Source organism: Neolamprologus brichardi, chromosome 3 (genome assembly GCF_056152115.1).
Source record: "Neolamprologus brichardi isolate AB-2024 chromosome 3, ASM5615211v1, whole genome shotgun sequence".
NCBI lineage: Eukaryota > Metazoa > Chordata > Actinopteri > Cichliformes > Cichlidae > Neolamprologus > Neolamprologus brichardi.
The window spans coordinates 3,257,904-3,280,476 of NC_142106.1; the positions used below are offsets into that span (position 1 = coordinate 3,257,904).

Below are 22,573 nucleotides of genomic sequence, written 5' to 3' on the forward strand. Positions count from 1 at the left end.
GCTCATTAGCTTGGAAGTGACTGCATACAAAACAACAATCAGACTCACACAGACCACGTCTGGCCCGCACTCACACACAAAATAGACCTAACGCTTGCGTCTACACGCACAGTGCTCTCTGTTGAAAGCTCTCCAACGCCCCAAATGGGGGAGATTCCAAACTCTCTTCACGGCGGAGTCACCAAACCTAAGTTGTCTTTAAAACTGTCAACGCCCCCAATGGCATAGAAGCCTGCATCTTTCTCACGTGGCTAGCACGCTCCCGGACTCGCGTTTAACGCACAGTCATGTAGCCACTCTCTAAGGCCTTCTGTACTTACTGTTTGTGTTGCTTTTCATTCACGGGAAGAGTCTCTGGATCCCGCCAATTGCCATCCAACCCGAGGGGAGTTCAGAAGCTAACTCACTGGCCTGGCGACAAAATTAAGCACCAGGGCTTTCATCAGCCGTCCCAGATGCTGGCTGCTAGCAGACTTCGGCGGCAGTGTCTCCCCCCTCCACGGTGGACGCAATGTGTTGGGATCCGGCTCGGAAGGACCAAATAAATGTTGGGTCTGCGCTTCCACAGGGCTCGCTATTTTAGAAACGAATTCTTGTTAACGACAAAAACAAGACGGAACCGGGTTTTACTTGCTAGCAGGGGAAGGCTGGTCAGAACCAGGCTCTTGGAGCTCAATGCTCCGCACCTGACGCCTAACCAACTCCTTCAAAGAGCAGCCTTCCTCGCAGCTTTTTATTTCCATGACACAGCTTACACACAAGCACCTCCATTGTAAACCCCTCCTATGGTTCTAAAAGATAAGGCACTATGTGTATATGTGTGTGCACGTGTGTGTATGTGTATGTTTGTGTCATGGGGGTGCGTTTGTGTGACCTAAAAGGATCATAAAAGCAGGAAGCTTACAACACAAGAAACAGATCTTTCAGATAGGATGTGCCTATAATAAAAACACGTCAGCCCCCCCCAGCACCACAGTGGCTGGAGAGGTGGTCAGGTACAAAGGAATGTCTTTGATCCTATAGTTTGAACTAAGACTTTACAAATTTAAGAAACACAATGGCAACATTTACCAATTTAACTCCAACAGGGAGACAAACTCGCTGCTGTAGTCACAGAACAAAAGAAAAAAAGAAGAGAACTTGGTGGCTGACCATATGGAGACAGGACACATTGAACTCTTCCTTCACCAAAGTCATAGCACAGTCTTTAACTTTCCCATCACACCACTGCTGGAGGCTTCCAGTCTCATCCCAGCCAGAAGTTTGGTACCACAAGCAAAGAGCCAGCATTTCTGTGATGTCTGTTTAAGGCTTTTATGCTGACACAAATGACAGTTTTTTAAGGGTAAACGCACCCGTGCCATGATGATAAAGACACAAAAACATGTGACCTGGAATTTTTTGAGCTTTGCTTTAATCTTCTGTGGTTAACCACAATAATCCTAAAGTCAGCTTAATGCATTTTAAAACTGAGGAACAAAAAAGAAGAAGAAGATTAAACGCAGAAAACAGGAAGTAAGAAAGAGTCAAGATGTGACTGTTCACACTTTTTATGTGTTCGATCATCTGAGAAATAAAATGAAAATCTTTGCCTCGGGCATTATGTGAAACTTCTGAAACCTTTAACTTTACTGAAGCAAATGTTGAAGCACGAGTAAGAACAAGAGATTCACCAGTATCATTGTCTTCCTCACTAACTTCAGTGAAACCAGTAAATCTGTTTGTACAGAAGAAGAGTTTGTTCCTCTGTGTGAGCTTTATTTGACTCCTGTGAGCTCCTTAATGTAAAGCCTGTTTCTGATGCTGCGTGAACGTCTGAAATCAGCAGCTGTTTCACTTAAGGCACATGTGGCCAAATTAACATACATACCTCCATCTCCTCCCAGCTATATTATATATTAATATATATATCCTATATTAACATATATCCCAGCATGCACTGGAGGCCTGTAGGCTGTCAGATATTGGATTAGGGTTATTCTCTGCATTCATGAAGGTGTTTAATGTTTTAAGCTATGATATCCACACATTGCTTAGCTGGAACAATAAAACTCCTGCTCTGACTTCCTTTTTTAAAAATATCTTTAGACATGAACAGAATAAACTGATGCACCTATTAAAGCACCAGAGTTGCAAAAAATAATTTTCTTAAGTGAGAGCAGTAACATGTTTCTTCTGGTTTTGTTCAGCATTTGCAGTAATGGCCTTCTCTGTGGTTCACACATGGAGACGTCTTTTTGGAATTGGAAGTTATTGTGTCTTTCTGCGTCAGCTGATAGAGTCATGTGATGGGGTCATGTGACGCAGTTCATTTGAGTCAGCAGCAAATTAGCAGGATTCATTTACAGCAGGATGAAGATGTTTCTACTGTCTCTGCTACTTGTGAACGGTACTGTTACCTCCAATTATTCGTTTTAACATTAATGATAATTCTGCATATAAGTCTGCAAAGGATTTTAGACCCTTTCTGTGCCAGATGTGAAACACCGTCACTGAAGGAAAAAACAATTAATTTGCTCCAATTGGGCTTTGAAGTGAAAAAGACTGGCGGCCAATACTCTTCCTAAACTGGGACCAAATTCTAAGAGATTGATGGACTACTCTATTATTACTAGGCAAGAGAAAGTGATAAGCCTAAAGTCACAGGTAAAGAAACCATGGTGACCCAAACTGGTGATGACAGTTCAAGATTGTAGTGTCACCAATATAATGCATCATAAAACAGAGTAATATCCCATTCCTGATATTTGTGGCCCAATGGTAGTACTGGAAATTGGAAAGGGCTAAGCCTCCCAGAGGCTTGGGTTTTTGAAGAAGAGCTTTCCTCAGTTTTAGATGTTTACCATTCCGAATAAATAATTGATTAAGAAATCCAGAGATTTAAAAAAAGGATTTGAGAATTAGGACTGGAAGGCATTCAAATACATATAGAAATGTTGGTACTAGCATCATTTTTACACTGTGTCAAATCCCCAACTCTTTGACCTTCAGGCTGAAGGAAGAACAACACTCGGTGTTTAATGCTGAATCAACAATCTCTTTAATCCATACAATTCTCATTATTCCATACAAACCCTTTAAGCATTACAAACGTCTGGACGGGAGATATGCACAGGAGGGTGTCCGGCAAAATCTCGAAGTGTCCAAGTGACCATTTCTCACATTCTTATAGCTTTGGCCCCCCTCCAAACTAAGCATTCGCATTCTTTCTCTCTCTCAGTGAGCCCAAGTCATGACCTTGGCTTCCTGTTTTTCTCCTCCTGTATGAGATGCAGTATGTTCTGTTCTCTTTGTAATCAGAAAAGCAAGGCCATGATTCTCTGCAAACAGTATTTCTTATAAATCAGCAGTATAATGCATCATAAAACAGTGTAATATCCCATTCCTTTTTTTCCCAGAATAAACAATCAATTACAATCAAACAATCAATCTGCTGGTCCCTCTCTAGTCTAAACAACAGTGTTTCAGTAACTTTCCACTAGAAGTTGACCCCCTGTTTTCTACTTTCTCCCAGGTAAGCGTGAGCGAGAGTCTACAGCATTCTACCCCCCAAGGACAAGTAGTCAAATGCCTTTATTTTCAGGGCTGTGTCCACTTAATACTACACTATATGGTTATATGGCATTTTAGTCAATATAAAGCATAGAATTGAGGCACTTCAAATATTTCCACAACTGTTAATCCTGCCCATTGAAGACAAACATGATGGTGTAGAGCCTAAAATGGTAAGAATAGGGACAATTAGTTAATACTGAAGCAGACCATGGTTTTTTTTTTTTTTTTTTTTTTTTTTAAATAAAAGTCTGTAAAAAATCAATTTGGGCCTGGAGATTTCCTGGATTTTCTCATTATTTTATTTTTATTTTCTTTTCTTTTATTTTATTTTAATTATTATTAATATTTTTATTTTTATTATTATTATTATTTTATTAACTGTTTTAAACTTCAGCTTTGTCTTGACCAAGTTACTGACCAATTACAAGTAGGTTGCAAGCAAATGATTTAATGAATGTTGAGATGGTGTTAATCATATACATATGACCTTCACAGTCACCGGACCTTAACCCAGCTCAAACCATCATCATCAAAACATTAAATAAGAGGATGTCTTGGGTAGGAATGATTTTTACATCCTCCAGGAGGATAACAAGAATGTGACGAATGCATGCAGAGGAGACTGATGGAGGACCAACACTTGCTGGTTTTGCTGTCATTTGTTTTATTTAATGGTCCATGTTATATTCCCAATGCTCCAGGCTTGTCAAATCTAAAACCAGTATTTGAATACATTCAGTCTGTTTGAGTTTGATTTTACCAGTTACAATGACATTAAAGTCATTAACTTTAGTCTTGGAACCTGAAAGGAATCTGTATGTTTCCCTGGTTGAACTGGTGCACTCAGACTGGACTATTCCCATTTCCGAATTTCGACATGTGCAGATTGAATGCTCTTTGATTTCAGTATTTCTTGCCCCTATAAATAAATTACCTGCAAACAACCTCAAAATATGGAGCTAATTTGTGTTTTTCTATGTGCTCACAGTTTCCCAGGCTGTGGTGGTGGAGGTGAATGAGGGGAAAATGTTTGTCCTGTTACCCTGCCAGTACTCAGGAGTTATATTTAAGAACCACACAGTGATGTGGACTCGCAATGATCTTAATCCCAAAACTGTCCACCTACAACGAGAAGGAGGAGATGATCTTAGAGAACAAAACCAGCGCTACAGCGAGCGCACATCAATGAGACCTGATGCTCTGGACTCTGGAGACTTCAGCCTCACTCTGAGAAAACCAACAGAGTCTCACAGTGGAGAATACACCTGCTCCATCAGTGATGGACAAGAAGAACTGATAGTGAGACACATATGGCTGCAAGTCAAAGGTCATAAATAAATGACACCTGCTGTAACCACAGATCAAAGGCTAATGCCAGACTCAGGTTAAAATATGTTGGATGATATTAATTTTCTGTTGTTTTTCTACCAGCAGGATCTGTGTTCATGGAGTGGTTTATGATAACTTTATTCTGTGTTGTGGTCATCCTTGTTTGCATAGCTTATGTCTGCGGTGCTCTCAGGAATGAAGCATTACAACACAGAGCAGAGAAGTAATGTGAGTCTGTGTTGTTCTGTTGTATGACTGCATTCATGTTTAGGGGTTTAGCCGAACAGACACATATTCTGCTGCTTTCCTCTCCGTTCTTTAGGAAATGTAAGTGGAGAAGCTTGCTCTGCTCCACAGCTGACCTGCCTCAGGAAACTACAGTGGACTGGAGGTGCTCAAACTACAAACATGGCTGTCCACATCTGATGGTTTAACTGGCATGCTAAAAACAGCCAAAGTGAAAATGATTCAGATCTGTTAACCTGAATATATAACTGCTGTTTAGATTGAGGTCAGGGGTCCTTAATGCTGGATATTACACTCTGAGCAGGACACACACACCAAAGTGTCTGTTTTCTGTGTTGTCTTGATGTTAAGCTGTTTTCTAGGAGGGCAGTTTTTCCTTTCTGACTCTGCTGGTGACCATCGCTTCAAAAACTCAAACTCTTACCAAGTATGTTTGTCTTATTTCTTGTGAAAAAAAAGTCATGACACTTAAAATAAGACAAAATCAGCTAAAGAGTAATATTTCAGTAAGATATGTGAACTTGTTATTAGCCAGTGAATCTTGAAACTGGAGAACACTTGTTCTATTGGCAGATTTTTCACTTATTTCAAGTAAAAAATATTTTGTATCAAGTGAGACAAAAAGTAAATCACTCACTCAGTGTTTCTACATAATTGCTTTGTATCTAACATTCACGTCAACAAGCTGCCCAAACAGATTTTATTTGCAAAGGGGAAGCAAACCATCAACCTTCTGATTTGTCGATGACCCCCTGAGTTACAGCAGCCTCGTGTGTTTTAGACATCAGTGAAGCACATTTGTTCCATCAGTATGTTTTTAATCACACGTCAGAGTAACAGAAGCATTAAAATGTTTCATTAATCCACTTGTGTGACCTTAAAGCTTTCCCACACCCCTGTACTGTTTCATAAACCTAAACGCAACAGAAAATAAAGTTTATTTAAACTTTATATTTTCTTCATACGGTTTTAAAATAAACCAGAGACCAGTGAACATCCTGAGTGTGGATGTGGAAGCTGCTGCTCTGTGAGCGTGGGGAAGTTTCAAATAAATACAGGGTCATGAGTAGCCACATGGGGGCGCTGCTGGGCACTTTTTGATCTATTCAAAAATACATTGATCCTTCAGTCTGCTGGGTCTGAGCAAACACCGTAAAATCAATGTACTAATATATATATTAATATATATTCAAATATATATGAATATATCAAATATATATTCAAACTCACCAATTCCGTTCTGTTCAGTGCACAACAACACTCTCTGGCTCTGGCTCACAGTAATCAGCATCTAAGTTGCATAAGTTAGTGGGTGTTAAAAGAAATGCATTAAAACGGGAAAAGCAAGTGTTTGCCAACACAAACCTGCTCTGTCACCTGGCTTGCCTCCATGCATCTGACAGGAGGAAGCCGGGACAGGCTTACTATGACCCACATGCCGTCCGATTGGCTGAGCAAAGTCATGTGGTTGGAGTCATGTACCTGCGATGCATTCAATGGCAGGAATAAGTGCAGGAAACAGATTTTACTCTGGGTTACAATTGGAAATATAATAAATCTGAATATTGCAGAAAAAGAAGAAGCTTTATTTCCACAGATGAAGGAGAGATGTTATTACCTCCTGTTTTACAGTTTATTTACAGACACAATTAATTTACAATGAATCTGAACTTATGCTTGTTATTCATTCATATCAGTGTTAGCATGTGTGCTGTTCGAGCAGCATCTTTCTGTCACACCCAGAAAAGACTGAAGTCCATTCTGAGCCTGTAAAACGTCTCTGTTGTTAACACGGTTTTTGAAACAAAGCCCAGAGTCCCTCTGTCCTGACCTTTAGGAGTTAATCATTGATTTTATGCCAGGATCAGAGCTTTACTCCACCTGTCTGACATCTTCATGTGTCTGTGCCACATTGACTGCCTCTTCTTCTTTGTTTGTCTTTGAGAAGCTTTACATGTAAAACGAGGCATCGAAGCTTCAGTAAAGCCTTTATTTAGATCCTGTGTGGAGCTGCACGACCAACATGTGACTTTCAGCTTTGATTCAAAGTGTTTCATTAACAGCATCACATGAACTGATCTGGAATTAAAGACATGTTTACACAGGGTGAGGCTGTTCACTTATTTAATGACACTAAATGAATGAAACACATAAAACTGCAGCTGGTTTAAAGTGTTTTATTGGCTTTGACTGTAATTTTAAATAAATGTGCTGAAAAGCTGAAGTGAATCGATCAGATAGTAAAAATTAAGATCTTACAGGAAGTCCTGACCTGCTCGGCTGCAGGTTCAGTTTATCAGAGTTTGAGTTTCTCTCTGAAGGTCAAAGTTCAGTCATCACATGAGTGACATGTCATAAAAGCCACCAGGATACTCGTATAAACACTGATCTATAACATAGAATCAGGCTTTATGTCTGTATTATTCTCTACATACAGACTGTAACACCGACCTGAAACTGTAAACTCGTCACTCAAGAACCAAAATTAAACATTAACAAGTTTATTTTGTTTCTTAGCAAAGTTCACATTTTATTGCTGCTTTGCTGAAGTTTGGTCGAGTCGGGCTGTAAATGATCTGCGACACGCCTTAATGAGCCGTCTGCTCACACTTTTCCTCACAGGCTTTGATTTAACTCTGTGGATCAGCAGTGACACGGTCACAGTGGGTACTGTAGCCGTCAGCCTCATGTCCCGTCTGAAGCAGTGTGAGAGTGTCAGTAGATGATCAGCAGAGGAAAGTGAAGCTGCTGTGAGCTGATGTCCTGAAGGGCTTTTAAAGAGTCTCTGAGTTTGACAGGAACATGAAGATGTTTGTGGTGTTTGTGATCCTCCTGCACGGTAAGTACACCTTCCTCTCTCTGCTCTCATCATCAGCTTTTCTTTCATCTCTCTCTCTTTAATGTGTTGAAGTGCAGCAGGAGGAGATTTCCATCAAACACTGGATTCTGATTCACATCAAACTAACAATCCAAAGCAGCAACTTTCAAATCTCTGGATTCTTCTTGGTGGCTTTCAGATGAGCTCATGTTACAATCAGCTGCTGTGTGTGTGTTGTTGTGTAGCTGAAGCTCTGACTCACATTTCATATGTGACCAAAGGAAACTTGGTGCTGTTTTTGTGTGTGTTTGTGTGTATTAATGTGCAAGAACCCGTTATAATTATTAATAAGAATGAAAGTTGTTGTGATCTGACTGTTTGTGGGGTTTTTTGTTATCATAATTCTCTGAATCATTGGTGTCTCACTGTTCATTAAATCTTTTGTGTTGTCAGTAATGTCAATAAATGAGGTTTGATGGTTGTTGATGGTTGTTGAAGTTATCTCAGAGAGATCAATGGCAGAGATGCTGTCTAAATAAATATTAACACTTATGTGATTTGTGATGCATCGGTGTCATCTGTAGGAAATGTTATTTATATCACGAGTCAAAATTCTCTGATTTGTTTCTTCTTCTTTAAAAAAGAAGAGAAGTGACAGCATGTAGTGTGGTGTGGACTCACTGCTAAAATGACTTTTACTTGTTTTCCCAGTAAGGTGGTCCAGGGTCAGACAGTGAGGAGCTGATTGATATTATGTTGGTAGTTGTTTGTCAGTCACAACATTGGATCAGGGAATTAGTGCAGTCTTACTAGTCATACAGATTAGGTTTACTGTTCAATTTTCCCACTTAGTTTTCCATTTATCTCTAAAGCCATAGATAATGTTTATCCTTAGCCAGCAGTTTCAATTTTGCTTTAGTGCCGCCTGCACCTTCATCTGCAGTGCACTAGCTATGAAAAGTTTATTCATGTAGCACATTTCATTATGCTGACTTTTGGACCAACAAAAAGTATTTGAAATATCCAGTATATCATCAGCACACCTTATTAGTTTGTAAACAGACCCATATGGAAAATATATTATTATTATTATTATATATATTACTATTATTACTGATAACTATACTAGTACTACTACTAATAATAATTTCTTTAAAAAATGTATTTTTAGGAACAGTATTTACAACAGTAAAAAAAATCCCTATTTCTGCATTTAATAGAATGCGATAAGAAAGCTGTAATAGGAACCACTGTCGAAAAAATATAATTGAACCAGTATAAATATAACTATGAGATGAACAGTGCTTGCATTTCTTTCTACTCTTTTCCCATTTCTTTCTTCTTCTTTTTTTGTTTTTTTGTCTTAAATATTGAAGTCCATTGTTTTCTACTGCTTCCACCACACAAAAACAATTTCCTGCTGCCATAAGCAAAGCACAGCACAAAGGTGCTGCTCAGGGATCATTTGCATGTTCTGAAAGTTCAACACAGTTAGCACAGTGTACATATATTCCAAATGCAGAATGACAGGAAGCATCCACCTATAGTACACGTGAAGAGTGCGCCAAAAAAGATTTCATTTTTTGCACCTAACGCTTTTCTCCATAGTCTAGAAAGGCAGCATAATTTGCATCTTCTGGACAAAGTTTAATGCCATTGAAATTTCTTCTTCTTTCACATTCGACTGGTTCACATGAATGTTTTTTATAGTAACTGAGATGGATGCCTGCTGTGCTTTTAAAAACACACAGTTTCTTTCTTGTTTCTACCAACCTTTAGAGGTTACAGGTCATTGTACCAGCTAAAGCAGAACCTAAAACTGAAACTGTGTCTGAGTCACTGTTGATTGTCAGGCACTTGGTGTTCACTCTTTCTGTGTTAGAGTATAACTTCCTGTTACAACCCACAGTGGTGTTCTTGTGTAGCTTCCCTGTGTAGCCAATTTAATTAAAAACTTTTCAAGAACTTCTTATTTTATGGTGTCATCTTCATGTGCTTCATCCAAAGCACACTCTATGTTGATTTACCTGGTAATTATTTTCACAGTATTCACCCACTGTCTTTAGGGTTTTGCTAGCTTAGCTTAGCTCATAGCCGAATCGCTAGCAGCATGGCAACTGGCTAGCAACCATAGTCAAGTGTCTTCCAGGGGCCAGAGCAGGTGACATTGAGTGAAATTTAATTTTCCTCTTCAGCTTATTAATTAACCAAAGACCAACACAGAGTTTTAATTCATTTGACAGCCTGATGCGTAACCCTGTCCAACCCTAGATGGAAGACATAAAAACTCACCCACCCAGACTTCATCACAGTAGATGTCTTTCTGAAAGCGCTGTAACTAAGCGTAAGAATATAATCCACCCACTGTTATCATCTTCAATGACCTGTACCAACATAGAGCAGAGCAGCTATCTGAACGCTACCCCAACAGAGGTCGATTATCTTGTTAATAATTTTACCTCCTCACTACGTACGACTCTGGATACTGTAGCTCCTGTGAAAACTAAGGTCTCTAATCAGAAGTGGTATAATTCTCAAACACGTAGCCTAAAGCAGATGACTCGTAATCTGGAGAGGAAATGGCGTGTCACAAATTTAGAGGATCATCATTTAGCCTGGAGAAATAGTTTGCTGCTTTATAAGAAAGCCCTCCGCAAAGCCAGAACATCTTACTATTCGTCACTGATTGAAGAAAATAAGAACAACCATAGGTTTCATTTGTGATGTGTAGCGTGTTTGGAGTGTGTAGTTAGTGTGTAGTGTAGTGGATAGTTTTGTTTTGTGTGTCAGAATAATGAGGCGACTGCTGAATGTTACAGGTGCTGCCAAAAAGCCATCAAAAGCAGATTACAGTATAAACGGTGTCTCCAGGTAGAAAACAGGAGGAGTGAAAGAGCTCTGCTGTCAGACCTGCAGGTATCGGGCTGTGATGTTCTCCTTTATAGTGGACAGAAATTATGTTTTGGAGTGGCACAAATAATTTGTGTGGCATCGTACTGAATGCAGAACACCTGATTTTTATATAAATAGTTTGAAATGGTCATTTAAAAACGTGTAAAAGGTAAATGGATGCGAATAACTTGAATAAACTTGTGCATGGGATTTTAAAATGTACAATTTATATTTACATTTAAAGTTATAAATTATGATTCAAGAAACATGTTTGTGTTTGTTACAGTAAAAACTTTTTCTACTCGGAGTTTATTTTTTGTCTGATTTTAGATCAGTTGTGTAAATACAGTATGTCAAAATGAAAAGATGACTGTAAATTCAGACACGTGAGGTTGTGCTGAAAAGAATGATACCAAACAAGGCAAAGTAAATAGTTTTCAAAGGTGAAATGTAGAGGTCAAATCAAAAGTAGTAAAAAATGGCCAATTATACTCTGGACCCCAGACGATTAAACATTTTTTAACAGTAATGCAATAGTTACTTTTTCTAGTAATTAATTACTTTCTTGTAAATCAGTTGCTGACTCAGTTACTTTTTTGAAGAAGTAACTAGTAACTATAATTAATTACTTTTTCAAAGTAACCTGCCCAACACTGCCCGTTTTCCACACACATTTCAGGTGCGTCCAACAAACATTCCTTTACATCCAAATCACCAGTGCAGCCATATGATGTTTTTCTTCTCTCACCCCAACCGGTCGCAGCAGATGGCCCCGCCCCTCCCTGAGCCTGATTCTGCCGGAGGTTTCTTCCTGTTAAAAGGGAGTTTTTCCTTCCCACTGTCGCCAAAGTGCTTGCTCATAGGGGGTCTTATGATTGTTGTTTTTTTTCTTTGTATGTATCATTGTAGGGTCTACCTTACAATATAAAGTGTCTTGAGGTGACTGTGATTTGGTGCTATATAAATAAAATTTGATTGAATTGATGACTTTAGTAAGAGTTGTTTCTGTGCTGTGATTGGTTCTGAACCCATACTGCTACTCATCATAGAGACTGTGAGAATAAAGGTATTCTGTTGTTTATAAACAATATTTTAAAATATTTTGCTTTGGAGTGAAAGATTATAAATGTATCTATAGCTATATTTCTCGAGTAGTGGTGTGATTACAGCACATTTAAGAGAAATGGGAAAATGCCAGACTCTAGAGAACTGTTCATAATATTTTATAAATAAAACAAAAATAATTACTTTTTGCAAACAACAAAATACAAATTAGAACAGTTGTTGGAGATGGAATCAAGTAAAAAGGTGCAAGACTAACTTTTTCAACTATGGCTGGAAAATCTCAATAAATGAACATCTACAGTTTGCAAGTGATTAAGTAGAGGCAAGTATGTGTTCAATGTCTTTGATTATATTTAGCTTTTTTGTGATTGGCTGACTACAAAATCTTGTAGGTAAAAATGGATGCAGTTAATTTGTGTTTTTCCTTCTGTGTTTCCTCAGTTTCCCAGCATGCCCTGACTGTGGTGGTGGAGGTGAATGAGGGCGAGAGATCTGCCCTGCTGTCCTGTCAGTTCTCAGGTTTTATACCTGAGCGCCCTGCAGTGATGTGGACTCACAGTGATCTTCATCCCAAATCTGTCCACCTACAGCGTGAAGGAAGAGATGATCTTGGAGGACAAAACCAGCGTTACAGCGGGCGCACATCGATGAGACCTGATACTCTGGACACTGGAGACTTTAGCCTCACTTTGAGAAAACCAACAAAGACTGACAGTGGAGCATACACCTGCTCCATCACTGATGGGAGAGAAGAGCTGAGAGTGACAGATATACAGCTGCAGGTCAAAGGTCAGCAACAAAACCAGAACGTATACACAGTAAAACCTGAAGTTCAATAGGCTTCAGAAAAGAATTTGAAGGTACTGGTGAGAAAATGGTGTTTTGAATGCTAGAAATAGCTGGGTCACTTAAAAGTTTCATCCAGTTAGTCCCAATGTGAAAAGAATTCCCAAGTTGGGATCCATTGCCTTTGGATATGTCCATGTCAGCTCGCACTGGAGTAATTCACAGCCGTGAAGCAGCAAAAATGAGAATCAGCTCCTCCAAGTCTGATACAATGGTCCTCATGGACCCGCATGGGCATCCAGAAAAGAGTTCAAAGTTCCCACTCTGGTCTAAGGAGCTTGGAAAGAAAAGCGTCTGGACTTCTTTAAGTTGCTTGAAGACGTTTCACCTCTCATCCGAGGAGCTTCTTCAGATCTTAGGAACCCACTCTGATTCAAGGACCTCCAAGGTGGATGAGTTTCAGCATCTTGGGGTGTCATTCATGAGTGAGGGTACATGGTAGATGGAGACCGACAGACGAGGCAGTCAGACTCACTGTGTGTGTCTCCTATATGATACATTTAACTGACATTTTTTATTGTAACAACCAACGATTTATACAGGAAACTAATGACTATAAACAAGGTTGCCCAAACTTTTGTATCCCACTGTAGTTGGTTTAATGTGTGAGGCTGGACACAAATGAAGGAGAAAGTATTTATCTACTGGCTACGCAGAGAGTTGAAAGGATGTACTGTCTGTTTGGGTAATTAAGGATATAGATGGGAATATACTTATAGAGTGGAGAGAGTCTGTTGAAAAGCTGGAAGCAGTACTTGCTCTATCATGCTCCAGTTACCACCAGTATTATACTGCAGTGTCTTTGTGGTTGATAATGTGGTTCTTGTCCTCATAGACGACCAAGAGGAGGTGACAATGTGGAAAACGTCAGACTTCATCATCCTGCCCTGTAAAACAAAACCTGAGTTGCCTGAGGGTTCTACAGTGCAGTGGACTCGCTCTGACCGAGTGGTCCATGTGTACTCAAACAGGAGTGACCACCTTAAGAACCAGGATGACCTTTACTGTGGTCGCACGAAGATGAACAAAGACCTGCTGAGAACTGGAGACCTCAGTCTGACCCTGAAATACCCCACAGAGAGAGATGGTGGAGGATACATCTGCACCATCTACAGGGACAAAGACATCCTGAGACACAAAGTAGTGCTGCAGGTCAAAGGTCAGAGATGTAAATACAGGTCAGAGGTCAGTGTTGTAGATTTAGGTCAGAGTTCAGCGTTTATGTTGTTATATTTTCTATTTCTCCACAGAAACATTTCCATCCTGGGCCACAGTTCTCCTGGTTCTCTTGGGCCTCCTGGTTCTTCTTGGGATTACTGGAGGTCTCATATCTTATTCACGTCACTATTTCATGTCAGGTGAGTGTCTCCTACTACACTACCCATAATGCCGATGGTTAGCAGGTGTCCTCTGGTGGCTCCTTGACTGTGGCTCACACAAACTTGTTCCAGAAGCTGAAAGAGTTGAGAGTTACAAACAGCTGATACAGAGAGCTGAAGAGAAACTTCCAGGTTTGTTCCAGAAGTCAGAAAACCTCCTTCAGACTCAGTCATTGATCAGTGAAACAGCTCCACAACATGACTTTACTAAACAGTGTGTGTGCTTCACTGCATTGATCTGACACAGAGGCTGCATGTGGACAAGCTGTTCTTCTTCTGTGGTGGTAAACAGCAGCTGACATGGAAACATGTGCTGACAGTAAATGTTCCTCCTTGAGTTGTGCGCAGTCATGTGGTGGAGAGCTTCAGATGTTCAGACACATGAGATCTTCATGGTTTCTGTGCTGATGTGTGTGAGACATGGCCGACTGTGGAGGCTCAGTCTGTCTGTGCTTCTGCTCTTCATCCAACATGTCTGCAGCACTTTACAGGACGCTGCAGACTAGTTACCGAAGAACGAGTCAGGAACACATCAGGAACAAACTGAGACACAATCTGACTGAGAGGAGAAGACAAGGAGGGGACAGGGAGGTCATGTGACCACCACAGCTGCTGCTCAGGTCATCATGTTGTGCTTTGTTGTCCTCAAAGGTTACAAGGTGGAGGTGGATTCAGGGGTGGAGTCTGTCATGCTGCCCTGCAAAGCCATAGTTCACCTGCCTGAAGATGTTAAAGTGGAGTGGACGGATAAAAATGGAAAGGTCCACGTGTATGAAAACGGCTCTGACAAGCCTGAATACCAGCACCCAGATTTTAAAGCCAGAACCAAGATAAAGAAAAATCTGCTGACGCTTGGAGACTTCAGTCTGACCCTGAAATACCCGACAATCACAAACACCTACACCTGCACCGTCTACAGCAGGGAGGGAAACATCCTGATGAGGAAAGAAGTAGAGCTGAAAGTCAGAGGTTAGTGCTGTAGATACACATCAAAGATCATAAGTCAGTAAATGGTAAACAGACTGGTCCTTATACAGTCTTTTTCACAATAACTAGAAGATGATTTCTAGCAGAACTGTGAAAATCTCCACATCCTTTCTCCATGTTATCATCCAAAGCTGTGAGAAGTTTCAGAGCTCTGCAGCTAACAGAGACTTTCAGTTTGTAACATCGTCTTCAGAACAACAAGATTAAGAAAAAAAGCATAAAATTGAACATTTCCAATAAAGGAAACAAAAGGTGGAATAAACTGATGTCTTAGTCAATTCGTTAAATCTCTTGGATTTTCATACAACAACATTCTTTTAGGTTATTTACCATATTTGATCAGTACCTCTCCATAGTGGTGAAGAGAGAGTTGAGTGAAGCTCTCAAATTACGAATCGACCTGGAAACAAGTTGTTCCCAGGCTGGAGGAGGTGGCCAGGGTGAGGGTGGTCTGGGCTTCTCTGCTTAGGCTGCTGCCCCCACGACCTCACCCCAAATAAGCCGAAGAAGATGGATGGATGAAAAGATGTGATCATTCTGTATATTTCAAATAAAATAAAGTTAAATGGTAAATATTATTTCATTTCACATTTTCATGTAAGACACGGTATGCCTCAGCTGTTTCAGGTAGATCCAAAGATGTGTCTAACTTTCTGATAACTTTCATGGGAATTGAAAGTTGCCCATCCTGATGATGAAGGCTGACAGAGAATGATGTCCCTCTGGAATCAGAGTTTCCTGCAGTGAACATCCTGACTTTCTTTTTTAAAGACACCAAAGAGTGATGTTACCTCTAACATCGAGGCTTTGAACTACACTTTATTTATTGTTGTGAAACTGTGGGCGGAGTTTGCTTCAGTTGAAATCACTGATTATGTTTGAAGAGCTTCACGCTACGTCCACACGTACACGGGTATTTTTGAAAACGGAGATTTTCTGTTTTCGTTTTAAAAAATAATCCCGTCCACACGTAAACGCAGAAATGAAGGAAAACGCTGCTAGGAACATGCCAAAGCAACAGGTGGCGATATATTCCTAACCGTGCAGAAATGTTGGCCAATCAGAAGTCTAGAAGCATCGGTGGGAAAAAGTAAACAAAGCTGGGGCATAGAAGCAGAACCGAGTCGTATGTGTGGAGGGACAGTAACTGTGTGTGTATATGTAAGCATTTAAACACTGCAGAGACAATTAACAGTAACAGTATTGTAGAAATTCATTTCACCGAAACAATAATGTGGCGCACAGTGTGACGTCAAAATAGGTGCACACCTTTGACGCTGCGTTTCCCCGTTTTTATTTATTTTATTTCCAGCTCTTTTTAGAGAACCGGCTCTTCAGGTTGTTTTGTTGCTTTAATTAATTTATTATTAACAATAATATAAAATTATGCACAAAAGGAATTACTAATGTAAAAAAAAAGTGTTTTTATTTATATATGTTTATATATAAATATATGCGGTGGCCCCTAGAGACAAAACACGTACAAATTCCAAAACACATTTCTAGCATTAACTGAACAAAACAGAGCTACCTAGATCACTTAAATGACACAATTCAAAGCATATGTGTATTGTTTGTGTATTTATACACAGGCACTCATATATATTCAAAGAATTTTAAAAAAAGTTCATTTACTTGTTATTACCACACACTAAATCCGGTCGTTGGTACTTGCTGGCTTGTGTAGCCACTAGGTAACAAAAGCTCAACACTGCCCCCTAGCATCCTGGAGCACTTCTGTTGTGTTTTGTAGTTTTTATGTGTTTTGGAGTTTGTACGTGCTTTGTCTCTAGGGTACCATAAATATACTTTTATTTATTCACTCCACATAAAATGTAATAAATAAATCATATAATACAAAAACCAACTATTCACATTTCAACTTTTAACTATTTATATTTTCAGCTTTTTCCTTTTAAACAAATTTAAAGTGAAACAACACAAAACACTGCAAACACAACACAATTAAATATAAATTAAAATATGAAAACAAAAAGAAGATGCACATTCTCTGTCATATGGACCTGCATGAATAAACTTTCTGAATCCTTTATCATCTGCAACTGAAAATAGTTGTGGATGATTACTATACCTTTCTAATGTGACGTTGTTGTCCCTGGCTCTCTCTCCCTCCCGCTCTGTTCCTGTGCTACTGAGTGTAACTACTGCCCCTCCCCCCTCTTCCCAGCGTAAAGCACAAGGCTCGCATGCGGAGTGACGCGGAAAAAAGTGCGAGAGAGAGAGTGAGAGAAAGAAAAAAACCGCCACGGATCGCGATAAGGAGCCGGTGTTGTGCCAAAAAGGGATTGTCTGCCAAAAACTGATTGCTCATATTTAAACTGCTATAAGTAACTTGTTGGCCTATAATATGTGAAACATATGTCAAATACATCCCTTATGGGTGACGTAAAGTCATCTTGAGCCACAAACAACATTCGTGTAACAAGGTAGAAGCCGCATTCAGTTTTTGGCAATGACTTTTATATAACCTTTATTTATGCAGTTAAAAAAATCTCATTAACATTAAAAATGTATTTTGTAAGAGTAAGTTGGCCAAGAAGACAGTTGGCAGAAGTGGCAGCAAATATGACAATAGTTCTGTAAAAATATTTTAGGTGGGGATAAAGGACCGGATTGGTTATAATGTAAGTACAATAACACAGAGTTGTAAAGATACTTGAAAAACATAACTTTTTTAATTCTATATATAACCCCTTTGTAAACCCTGTTCACTGAAGTCTATTTACAAACATACGCAAAGATATTAATACACAGAAACATTGGAAATCCGTTTTTGGCAGACAATCACTTTTTGGCACAACACCGGCTCGCATCGTTCGCGTCAAAGATCCGGCTCTAAGAGCCATTTCGTTCGCGACCGACACATCACTAGTCCACACATAAATGCAAAAACTGAGTTTTTGAAAATATCCACTCTGGCAGGCGTTTTTAGAAATCTCAGTTTTCAGTGACCGAAAACACAGTTTACGTGTGGACAAAAGGTGCAAACGTATAGAAAACCTCCGTTTTCAAAAATACCCGGGTATGTGTGGACGTAGCCCCAGTGCTTCAGGTGGAGCTTTGAAACATTGGTGTAAAACTCGATGTATTAAAGGTAACTGAAACATAGTTTATTATTTTGAACCATGTGAGTAGTGAATGAAGCTGTGAGTAGTGATTCAGTTTTTGAACCAGTGCCTTGTTTCGTCATTAATATCAAGTAAAGACTTGACTCTGGACACATCAGCTCTGCTGCTGATTGGACAGATAAATACAACACAGTAGAGTAATGGGACATATTTCAGACTCCAAAGAAACATCACTAAAAATATTTAACTTCATCCGGTCAAAGAAAATGCACATACTGCTGCTGCTGATGTCTGTACAGCTCATGCTGTGCTTTGTTGTACTCTCAGTCCCCCAGGTGGAGGTGGATTCAGGGGAGGAGTTTGTCCAGCTGCCCTTCAAAATCTCTTCAAAAGTTCCCCTGCTTGACAACGCAACCATTGAGTGGACAAACATGTACAACACAAAGGTCCACGTGTATCAGAAGAGCTCTGACCAGCCTAAAGAACAGGACAAGATCTACACAGAAAGAACGAAGATGAATGAAGACCTGCTGAAAACTGGAGACCTCAGTCTGACCCTGAAATACCCCACAGATGGAAACACGGGTATCTACACCTGCATTGTCTACGACAGCAAGAGAAACATCCTGCTGAAGAAAAGGGTGGAGCTGAGAGTCAAAGGTCAGTGCTGTAGATACAGGTCAAAGATCAGAGTTCAGAAAGTGAGCTGATAGATGCCAGCTAATTAATCAAAACTCAAAAGAAAAGAAACCACAGTGGTTTCTACAAGTCAAACTAGCTAAATAAATGAACACGCTGGTGACCATACACAGAATGCTAATCATGCTAAACATGGTGCAATGTGTTCAGCAACAAAACAAGAGCCCCACTAGTTGTTTTCTTTTAGAATCATTCATCTTAGCAGTAGGATTTACATGAAAAGAGAAACAAATTAAGTTTGAGTGAAAATGTACATTTTTTGCACTCTCTGGTCAACTGACTCAGTGAATCAAATGACTCAAAAAACCCGATTCACTTTGGTGAGTGACTCATTAAAACTCGATTCAGTAAAAAGAATCAAATTTACCATCACTAACGCTGACATAAATGAACACAAAGATAACGAGGTCTTTGGCCTTTGTCTGGTAACCGTTCCTAGATGTTACCTGATCATGGATTAATCTCTGCCACAGTGTTGCTGACAGAGCAATGTTTGGTGAACAGGATCGTCTTTACATGAAACGTGCAATCCTTCACAAACTGCCCTCGGTTAATGGTTTTCCTGCTTCTGCAATTAATTCACTAACTATGTAGCTCCCTTCAGCTGTAGCAAACTGGTACAAAGCCATTGCAGCGGGGCGCGTTATGACTAAAAAAAGGAACAACAACAACAAAAAAAGAATGCTTGGACACTGCTAGCATAATGGACAGGGTTCCACACAAACGCAATGCAGAGGTTGAAGCATCGCAAAATATGCTTGCAAGCCAAAGACTAGAACAGCAGCTGTCGTGCCAAGGTAGGTAGGTCTCCCCGACAGAATTTGTTTCCCCTGCATCGGGAGCACGCGTGTGAGTGGGCGTTAAGGCGTCTGGGGAGGGAACTCAAAACTGGATTATAGATGGCAGACAGTTGGTGTCGTAAACCACCGCCTCTGATGGTCGCTCACAGTGGACATAGATGCTTCTTTCACTCTTCTTTCAAAGCATCTGTCCTCTCTGTCTAAAATGTGAACATTGGCATCCTCGAAAGAGTGACCTTTGACCTTTAGATGCAGATGAACTGCTGAGTCTTGTCCTGTGGAGGTGGCTCTTCTGTGTTGTGCCATGTGTTTGTGAAGTGGCTGTTTGGTCTCTCCAATGTAGAGGTCTGGGCATTCCTCGCTGCACTGTACAGCATACACCACATTGTTAAGTCTGTGTTTTGGAGTTTTGTCTTTCAGGTGAACCAGTTCTTATTTTCAAAAGTAATTAATTACTTAGTTACTTAGTTACTTTTTAAAAACACGATTTACAACCTGAATAGGTGATAAAGTGATAGATCTTTCAGCCCAATTCTAGTTTTTCTGCATAATCCATCATACAAAATGTAATCAAATGGAAAAGTCTCTTTTTAAAACTTGTTTTATTAGTTTTAATCTTTTAACTTTATGCATCAAGCAAAAATTTTAATTACATACACCATTCTCTGACTGGAAGAAATTAGTTTAACATTTAAACCTATTTTCTGCACATTCCTGCACATAAAATAAAATAATTTTTGTGTTTAACTCAGTCTTTCAAATAGATGCAAGTAAAACACAGCAGAAAATAAATAAAGTCAAAGACTAGCGCTCCTGTTGCTCTATTTGCACCTGTAAAGCAGGAGTGGGGTAGGTTGCTTGGAGGTTTAGGTTTTTCTTTTTTTCTTCGCTGTAAAAAGAAGTTTTCTTCCCACGCACAACGGACACTAATGTTTTTGTCACTTTTTATGGAATCAAACTCAAAGTAAGGTCAGTACTTCCACGCTTTAAACGCTGCACGCTCATACTCTCTCTGCACTCGATATATGATCCATTGTTGATCTGCACACAGCTGTTGTCACGAACGTCGCACTCGCTTACGTCACTGTCATGAGACATTCTCGCAAAAAATCACGTTTTCAGTAACGCAGCGTTCCTACGGGAAAGCAACGGTAATCTAATTACCGCTTTTGCAATAGTAATCCCTTACTTTACTCGTCACTTGAAAAAAGTAATCGGATTACAAGTTACAAGTAACGCGTTACTGCCCATCTCTGGTCTCCACAAGCTTAAAGAGCTGCTTTCACTTGATCTCTGTCCTGTTTCCTTCTGCTATGATCTGCTTCTGTTCTTCAGCCTTATCTACAACTCTGAACACCTGCTGCTGCTGTCTATAAAGGTAATGTTGTTTGTTGTCCTCTCAGACTGTGTGGTGGAGGTGAAGGAGGGGGCGGAGTCTGTCGAGCTGCCCTTCAAAACCACAGAAAACCTGCCTGAAGATGCCACAGTAGAGTGGGAATACTGTGAACCTGAATGCAGGAAGGTCCACGTGTATGAAAAAGGATCTGACCAGCCTGACAAAAAGGACGAGGAATACAGGGACCGAACATCAATGAATGAAGACCCTCTAAAAACTGGAGACCTCAGTCTGACACTGAAAGACCCCACAGAGAGAGACAGTGGGAGATACAGATGTGAAGTCAAGTCTGGCTGTAAACTTCTCAGAAGGAAAATGCTGTTTCTCAAAGGTTAGTGTGTGTGTGGTGTGTGTGTGTGTCTGTGTGTGTGTGTGTGTGTCTGTGTGTGTGTGTGTTTATGTGTGTGTGTGTGTGTGTCTGTGTGTCTGTGTGTGTGTGTGCGTGCGTGTGTGTGTGTGTGTGTGTGTGTGTGTGTGTGTGTGTGTGTCTGTGTGTGTCTGTGACTGTCTTGTGTCTCCTCTGCAGGGAGAGTTCAGGTCCAGGATCAAACAGGGGACATCAGGAACAGAAGCAGCTCCATTGATCCGACTCCTCTGATGGCTGATCAATCAGTTTGATCTGTGTGTTCTTTGATTATTGATCAGTGATGTCAGAGTGGAGTCAGTGTGATGTTGTTGTTGTGTGTTTGAGACTTTTAGTGTCCATGAAGGTCTCTGCTGCCGTAGATCCTCTGAACTGTGACAGAGGTCTCACTCTGGAGGAAACTCTCAGCACTTTCCAGCAGCTCCTCCATCATGGAGGACGTTCCCTCACTGTAACAGGTGGAGGAGAGAGGAGAGGAAGCACAGGTGGATCCTCTGAGGAAGAGGAGCGTTCTCACAGTAATGTTACAACATGAAAAAACAAAGGACATTAACACATAGTATTAAAGTATATCACATCAGTCCATGCTGTCTTTTACTCAGTAACCAACATGAACTTGTATTATCAGCAAGTGTGTGTATTTTTTTTGGTTAGAATATCAAATTAGTTTTTGATTGTTTTTGTGCAGCACTTTGGTCAGCTGTTTTATTTTTAAAAGTGCTTTAGAAATTAAGTGAAAATGAAATAAAGAAGTGTGATAATATCGATCCTTTGAGACCCCACATTTAATGGTTTTACTGTGAGATATTACAGGTGTCTATCCCTCCCTTCCATACACCTGAGTGCTGTGGCCCTGACACCATCGTGGTATGAGCACCAATAAAAGTCCACACTCATCTTCATTATGAAGGTAGACGGCAGAGTGTGAGCTCATCTCCATTAAAAGAGTCCTCAGACCTGGACTGAGATTCAGAGGGACCGTCTACAAAGTGCAACACCAACAAAAAACAATAAAGTTTGGTGACTGTGTTTTTAATGGACGTCTACTTTAAATTACTTCCTGTGTGTCGAGTTCATCACTGTAAAAATACATATTAGTAAAAAAATT

The 22,573-nt window shown here is 40.0% G+C and overlaps 2 protein-coding genes across 3 annotated transcripts in view; one reads left to right on the forward strand and one right to left on the reverse strand.

Moving 5' to 3' along the window:
• LOC148103139 (uncharacterized) overlaps window positions 1-22,573 on the reverse strand; it is a 193,774-nt gene that overhangs the window by 136,339 nt on the left and 34,862 nt on the right. The window lies entirely within an intron of this gene.
• Window positions 2,353-21,908, forward strand: LOC102781632 (uncharacterized). Its single transcript, XM_087838574.1, has 8 exons — window positions 2,353-2,389; window positions 12,347-12,694; window positions 13,587-13,910; window positions 14,002-14,109; window positions 14,782-15,099; window positions 18,534-18,866; window positions 21,109-21,432; window positions 21,628-21,908. The coding sequence occupies exons 1-8, from the start codon at window positions 2,353-2,355 to the stop codon at window positions 21,717-21,719; spliced, it is 1,884 nt and encodes a 627-aa protein (XP_087694700.1). The 3' UTR covers window positions 21,720-21,908.

What these genes read in the sequence shown, in the direction of transcription:
- LOC102781632 (XM_087838574.1), top strand. Translation starts at nt 2,353, where the DNA reads ATGAAGATGTTTCTACTGTCTCTGCTACTTGTGAACG. An exon ending in AGTAGAGCTGAAAGTCAGAG is followed by an intron (nt 15,100 to 18,533) that starts GTTAGTGCTGTA and finishes TTGTACTCTCAG; the next exon opens with TCCCCCAGGTGGAGGTGGAT. An exon ending in GGTGGAGCTGAGAGTCAAAG is followed by an intron (nt 18,867 to 21,108) that starts GTCAGTGCTGTA and finishes TTGTCCTCTCAG; the next exon opens with ACTGTGTGGTGGAGGTGAAG.